Source organism: Chrysochloris asiatica, unplaced genomic scaffold (assembly GCF_000296735.1).
Source record: "Chrysochloris asiatica unplaced genomic scaffold, ChrAsi1.0 scaffold00006, whole genome shotgun sequence".
NCBI lineage: Eukaryota > Metazoa > Chordata > Mammalia > Afrosoricida > Chrysochloridae > Chrysochloris > Chrysochloris asiatica.
The window spans coordinates 2980206-2987255 of record NW_006408524.1 but is presented as its reverse complement, the minus strand read 5'-3'; the positions used below and the strand labels follow the sequence as shown (position 1 = coordinate 2987255).

General features: G+C 44.0%; 1 protein-coding gene across 1 annotated transcript; it reads right to left on the bottom strand.

Annotated features, from left to right (window-relative positions):
* Positions 1-392: 392 nt before the first annotated feature.
* IGFBP1 (insulin-like growth factor binding protein 1) lies at positions 393-6002 on the bottom strand. The gene is made up of 4 exons (XM_006832106.1): positions 5636-6002; positions 3940-4106; positions 2765-2893; positions 393-524 (listed from the first exon to the last, which is right to left on the bottom strand). The coding sequence occupies exons 1-4, from the start codon at positions 6000-6002 to the stop codon at positions 393-395; spliced, it is 795 nt and encodes a 264-aa protein (XP_006832169.1).
* Between the last annotated feature and the right edge of the window lie 1048 nt (positions 6003-7050).

The following is a 7050-nucleotide window of genomic DNA, read 5'->3' as shown; positions in this document are numbered from 1 at the left end:
AATCACAGGTCAATCACAGAACAGTCATTCTTAAATACAAGTCAATTACTTTTCTTTAATGCATTTCAAAAATCACTGTCAGATATTTTATTTTGTAGTTTTAGACAGTACTTTTCCCATGTTCTTTAAAAACAGAAGCATGAGCTTTAAAAGAACTAAAATACAAATATTTACATACAATATTCTCTACAAGTTATTGTATAGAAAAAATTAACTTACAGTGAATAAATACCTTTATATACCAAGTAATATGTAGAGTATAAAAAGCCATTCCTATACATATACATATATATGTACACATTTATATGTGTGTTTGTGTGTATTCCAGAGTATAAATATACTATATATACTTAATATTTTGTGTGAAATAACATAGTATACTGCATTTGTGTTCAGTTTTGTAAACTGAAATACTTATGGCAGTGGGGGTCTCCCCTAACCTCCAGGGCCCCTGGAATCTTCTTTCCACTCCATGGGTACACACACCAGCAGAGTCCAACTTCACCATCCAAAGATGTCTCACACTGCAAAGATAAGACCCAATGTCAGCAGCAGCAGAGGCAAGGAAGCCAGCGACATTCAGGCAAAACCCTGGCTCCACGGAGCTGAGACCCTGGGCAAAGCAGATACCCTCTGCTCCTCATTATAAAGCATCAAATGCTGTGCTCATGTGGACACTTCCTGCCTGGGACCAACAGTGCCTGTTCCATGAGCAGCCACTGGTTCTCCTCTGTGATAAAATCGTACCTGGTCTTTAGGTACAACATCCACAGAGTCTGTGATTTGTTTAATCCTAAAAGTCTTCTCAAGAAGCAACATAGATGCTGCCTAAAAGGTAGCCGGGTTGTCACTGCAGGCCCCTGCGTTCCTTGACTGCCTACATGTGACCCTCCTGAAAAGAACTGCTGTATAATCTATGGTGGTTTGTTGTGCCTTAAAAAGACCGTGCAATCTTGACAATAGCAGTAAACCACTAATGCCAATGGATCCCAGTTCAATGAAGGGCGGCAGAGCCAGCAGAAGTACAAGTGAAGTCTCAGCTTCCTTTTGGGGACAATGAGTAAGAGGAACTAACTACTACTATATGAAATTATGTACACCAAAGCATTTGTCAATATAACAACTGGTCAATGTGTCTTTGACAAGGGTGCCCAGTGGGGAAAGGGCAGTCTTGTCAGCAAATGGTACCAGTACACCTGGATCTCTATGTGCAAAAGAATGAAGTTGTATCTTTCCCTTACACCATCTACAAAATTGAGCACAAAATAAATCGAAATAGGACCATAGACTTAAGAAGCATCTTGGTCAATTGGCATACTATAATTCATAAAGTTGATGCTCCATATTCTAATTTTGTGAATGGTGTCTGGGGTCTTATAAGCTTTCAGGCCGTCATCTAAGACACAACTATTAGTCTCTACATGTCCAGAACAAAAAAGAAAGAAGCCAAAGACTCAAAGAAGAAACTAGTTTATAGGACAAAAAACCTATACAAACCTATATAAACTACAGTCTCCCCTACCCTAAGACTAGAAGATGGTTCCTGGCTAAAACGAAACTAAACTAAAACTAATCAGGGTCAAAACACATGAATCCTGACAGCATGGAAGAAAAATAAATAGAACCTTCAAATTCTTAAAAAAAATTAAAACCCAAACCAGACTTATTGGACTAGTTGAATCTAGAAGACTACTCAAGATTACTGTCCTGAGATACTCATTACTTACAACAGGCAGAAGATGGAAACAAGGTCCATCAGTAGATAAAAGGATAAACAAAAGGCGGCAGATACATGCAATGAAATATTGTTGTTGTTAAGTGCCGTCAAGTCACTTCAACTCATAGCTACCTTGCAGTTCAAACTGACTTTGAGGTTGAATGCTTACCCTATGGTGCCCAGTGAAATATTATTCAGCCATAAAAAGGAGTGAAGACATTTTTATAGGTTTCACTGGTGTGGCATTGTAGGATAAACATTGGACTGCTAACTGCAAGGTTGCCTGTTTAAACCCACCAGGCGCTCGCTCCTTGGTACAGGTGCGCTCCTTGGTACAGGGTCGTTGTGAGTTGGAACTGACTTGACAACACTTAACAACAACAACATAGCTATATAGATATATAACATGGACAAACCTTCAAAACATGATGCTAAGTGAAATATGCTCTACATAAGATTATAAATATTATATGATTCAACTTATATGAACTATCTAGAATAGTCATATCCAGAGACAGACAGAATAGTAGCGATTGGAGGCTAGTGGAGGGGGTGGGGGGTGGGAGGGAGAAAAGTTGAATGAAGACTTACAGTTTAATAGGGCTAGAGTTTCTGTTTGGGGTGATAATATTATGAAATTTATAGTAATGACAGTCATACACACTCATAAATACATAAATTGTACTTAATTGTACCTTAAAAATGATTAAAATGATCAATTTTGTTAATGTATATGTAAACACAACAAAATAAAAACTGGAGGGAAAAAAACTAAGGACCTACTCAAAATCCACATCCAAACATGCTTGTTAAGTTAGGGTCCTAGTGCTTAACCCCAGATCTTCTGTCTCAAGAAGTTTTCCTCCACTGGCTGGGAAATGTTCTTGGGCTAGCTACCAGGGGGTGGGGACTCTTATTTACAATGAAAGCTTTAAGCCCCTTCTGGTGCATCTCTAGGACTAAGACCTTGGGGATCAACAACCATGGCTTTGTCAGGCTTGTGGGACAACCAGAGCTGCCCTCTTCCCATCAGTGAGGTTGACATACCTGTTTACTGTGGTAAAATCCATTCTTGTTGCAGTTTGGCAGATAAAATTTGTAAATTTCTTCTCCAGACTTCTGTTGAGCTTTGGCTAATCTCTCCAGTACTTTGTAGAGTTCTCTTTGGCATGGCTGCTGAAGGAAGAGTCTGACATTAGTATAAATGATGAGAGAAAATCAGTTATTAGTAAGAAATCACTGTAAATGAGGGTGGTTAAGGAGTTCGGGTAGTGTAGCGGTTATGAGTAGGGCTGCTAACCGCAAGGTCAGCAGTTGGAAACTACCAGCTGTTCCATGGGAGAAAGATGAGGGTTTATGCTCCCTTAAAGAGTTCCAGCCTTGGAAACCCTATACAGGGTCACTATGAGTCAGAACTGACTCCATGGCACATCACCACCAATCTCTGTCTTGAGTTGTCAAGATAAACAGGAATTTTATTCACCTACACTGTTATGGTGCTATAGGATAAGCACGTGACCATAGGTCGGTTTGAACCACCAGGTTGGCAGTTCAAACTCACCAGCTATTCCTCAGAAATCCTATATAGGGTTGCTGTGAGTTGAAACCAACTCTAGGGCACTTAACAACAACAACAAACACTGAAAGAAAGGTAGTTTAGCTGACCCGTATTAATTTTTCTTCTCTTGTCATCATTTCCAAGTGAAATGCCTGAAGTATCCAAAAAGGTCTGAAGTTCCATCTTCCACTTTTCTGGGTGTGTATGTTTGTGAAATTGTTTTTTTGGTTTGTTAAATCAACTCTAGTCACTCCAGTGTTTATTCTATGTCATCCTCAGGCGATAACACTAAAAAGGTCTTTAGTTAGGATGTGACAGGGTAGAGTTGAGGATGTGTGGATGGGGAGATCTTTGAGCTGAGTTTCCGGCCAGTTTAACTGGATGCTCTTTAGAAATGAACTAGACTGAGACCTTCATTATAGAGATGAGGTCGATTATAGAGATTCCTAAAGCTACACAGCAGGAATTGCACTATCTCTTTTACTTCAGTAGGTTCCTCCAAAGTCTGCTGAAAGTACTTGCACTAAAATGCTTGACAAAGCTAAGCTGAGAAGTGTCTATTATGCATTGAGATGAAAAGTCTTTATGTGCAGGGCTACAGGACCAGAAAGGAAGCCACCAGCATTCAACATGGAGAGAGTGTCTACCATTAGAAGGACCTCACCTTCCATTTTTTGATATCCTCAATCTCACGAGACTTGATGTTCTGATAAGTGTTGATGGCATGCCAGAGGATGGACCCTTCCTCACCAGAAGGAGCCATTAGGTGGAAACTTCCCGGTAGCTGCTCTTGTGTCGTCTCTATACTCTTAGGAGGCACGCTCTCTGGTTCTGAGGAATCCTTCACATCTGAAATAGAACAAGCAGGTCTTTGAGCTCTGCGCCAGCATCTGCACTGAAGTCACTTCTGAATGAGACCTTGCTTGTGCCCTCCTTCCCTCAAAACTGGGTTGGGGCACAAGAATGACCACATTAATCTAGACTGTTGCCAAATCTCTTCTGAATTTCTAATGATTTCAGGGAAGTGTGGTAACAAAAGCAACACCGATTCTGGTCTGGAAAAAATATGTCTCAGAGGCCTGCTTCTAAGGGTGGGGGGTGGAGCAGCATCACATTTACAGAGACAGTGGATAGTCCTTAAAGAAGACAGGGGTCAGTCACCCATATCAGACTCCGTTAACTGTGAGTCCTGGGAGCGTTACATATCCTGTTGAGACCACAGGTTCTTCATCCATAAAATACACACTTTCATAGTATCGTATGAATAAGCAAGGCAGAGTTCATTTAGAAGTAAAGTCTAGAATGCTGCCCTCCCAACTCACAGCCTATATACCCTTCCTTCCCCAGGGACCCTGCTATCCCACCTAACAAGTGATTCCTTTGTAACGCCTAGCAGAAGAAGAAAGTCACTAGATATCCTGCAGATCGAGTTCAGAGGTTTAGATTCAATGAGTGAAAAGAATCCTGGAGAACCTGCTATAGAAAGCAGTCTTCTTAGGGAACATTCTCTTTCTGTTATGGAAGTCATCCACTTATTTACAGAAAGTATTCTATTTACTCTAAAGGACAGAGACTGGAAAGCAAAAATGGGTCCCCTCCTTGGAAGGGTTACACATTCTATACCTATTCGGGGGGAGGGGTATGGAACCATGAAAATCCTTCAAAATTTCCTATGGGATCTGCAAGCAGCCCAAATGGGGAAGTAGAAAGTCTGGAGTAGGGGAGAGGTGTTTCCTTTGTTCCCCACAACAAATAAATTGCTGCTTAAATTCAGGAAATAACCTGTCAAGTTCTTAGGAGGTCACCACAACATGCACATCAAGTATTGGTTTCCTATGGCCACAAATGGAAGTGAAATGCTCAGTGTAAACTCTCATGTTATATCTGGGAAGTACATAGTATATTCACAAGACACATATTAGGAAGGACAAACTTGTTGAGGGTTGAGGAGGGCAGACAGCAGGAGAGATGTCCATCTCAGGTCTTCACTAAGACTTCAGCTCTGGGGCTGTCCACATGCCACAGACAGGAAGGGGGACATTGCCTTTGGCCTCTCCCTGCTGGGGAAGCCCCATTCTGCTTCCTCCGCTTTCACCCCAGGGACCTAAAGAACGTCTCAGTGTCTTAGTCACTGGACTGTGATATGTAAGATATGGTGTGGGTTCACTCCTCCACCGTCTCACTGAATTCACATGCCCCTGGCCTTTTCGTTCTATTCCCTTGGGAATCTCTGGATGTTTTGAACTCCAATCCTCTATAAGTTTAGGTTGAAAACTCAGATATTAGCAGAGTGAGTCCTTAGCTTGCCTTTGTTCTGAAGGGCCAATAAGGGATGAGAGTGGGGAAGAAGGGGTGCTTACTTGGAGCCTCTGTACTGCGGGCAGTCGCAGAGTTGTCCAGCGTGGGCATGCAGGCCCCCTGGCCACGGGTGAGGGCGTACAGGGGCCGAGGCTCCCCGGGCAGTGCACGGCAGCTCAGCCCGCTGCCACAGCGTGCGGTCTTCACACCGCATGCTGCGCCCAGCTGCAGGGCGCATGTAGGGCAGCAACCACAGCCGGCTGGCGGGGCGATTTCCTGGCACGAGGCGAGCACCGGCGGACAGAGCGCCAACTTCTCATCCGAGCAGGGTGCGCAGCGCCAGGGAGGGGGCGCGCCAACGGCCGCACTGAGGAGGGTGCCCAGAAGGAGTAGCAGCTTCCAAGCGAGGGTGGCCAGGGTCTTGGGCATTGCTGGCGGCTGGCGGTCACGAAGGGTAGCAATCGGTGGAGGCGAACTGGAGGCGGGTGTTGGCTGACGGAGGCGGCTGTCTAGAGGCTCAGTGGCTGCTGGAGGCTGCCGATGCTCAGTGGGTTCGGCGCGCGCCTTATGAAGGTGGCCTAACGCTCCACCGGTCGAGGTGCGGTTAATGATTGACAGCGTTTTGCGTTTGGAGCTGGGTACTATGAGTTTGTTTTGCTCTTTTTTTCTTGTGCTCAAGGCCCTGCGTAAACTGTGGGCGGAAAGAAGGTAAACGGTTTGTGTTTCTGATTCGTGTTTGTCCTATTATGTGGAACCAAAGTCCAATTCTTAGAACCTCTGCCAGGTAGAAGGGATGGCACTTGTTTTTGTGTCTAGGCTATCTCTCTGACCCAGATGGTCAATGCTTTTAGACACACCCAGGGAACGTGCAAGAGACAGCAACATCTCGCTCACCTAGTTTTTCCACGAATTTTCAGATGGGGAAGCCAAGGCTTCTCCCTCAGCAAGAAGGGACTAAAACCATGAACTCAGTTGGTTCCGATTCATAGTGATTCTGTGTAGGGTTTCCAAGATTGTAAATCTTTATGGGAGCAAAAAGCCTCATCTTTCTCCCGTGGAGCGGCTGATAGATTCCAACTGCTAACCTTGCTGTTAGCAGCCCAACTGGTAACCCACTACACTATCCAAGCCCCTTGCAGGGCATCCAGAGACTGCAAAAGAAATTGGTAGCAATGATTGTTGTTGTTGTTAAGTACCATGGAGTCGGTTCCGACTCACAGTGACCCTGCACAGGGTTTCCGAGGCTGTAAATCTTTCCGGGAGCAGAAAGCCTCATCTTTCTCCCGCGGAACCTCTGGTAGTTTCGAACTGCCGACCTTCAGGTTAGCAGCCTGATTCGTAACCACTACGCTACCAGAGCAATGATTACTTGGCGAAAAAGTATGAAACTGGACTAAAAGAGTCTTGCTTTCACTGTGTATCCTTTTATAACCTCTGAATTCACACTGTGTACTTACTTCACCTATTTTAAAAGCTG

What these genes read in the sequence shown, in the direction of transcription:
- IGFBP1 (XM_006832106.1), bottom strand. Translation starts at nt 6,002, where the DNA reads ATGCCCAAGACCCTGGCCACCCTCGCTTGGAAGCTGCTACTCCTTCTG. An exon ending in AGGATATCAAAAAATGGAAG is followed by an intron (nt 2,894 to 3,939) that starts GTGAGGTCCTTC and finishes CTCTTCCTTCAG; the next exon opens with CAGCCATGCCAAAGAGAACT. An exon ending in GATTTTACCACAGTAAACAG is followed by an intron (nt 525 to 2,764) that starts GTATGTCAACCT and finishes TTATCTTTGCAG; the next exon opens with TGTGAGACATCTTTGGATGG.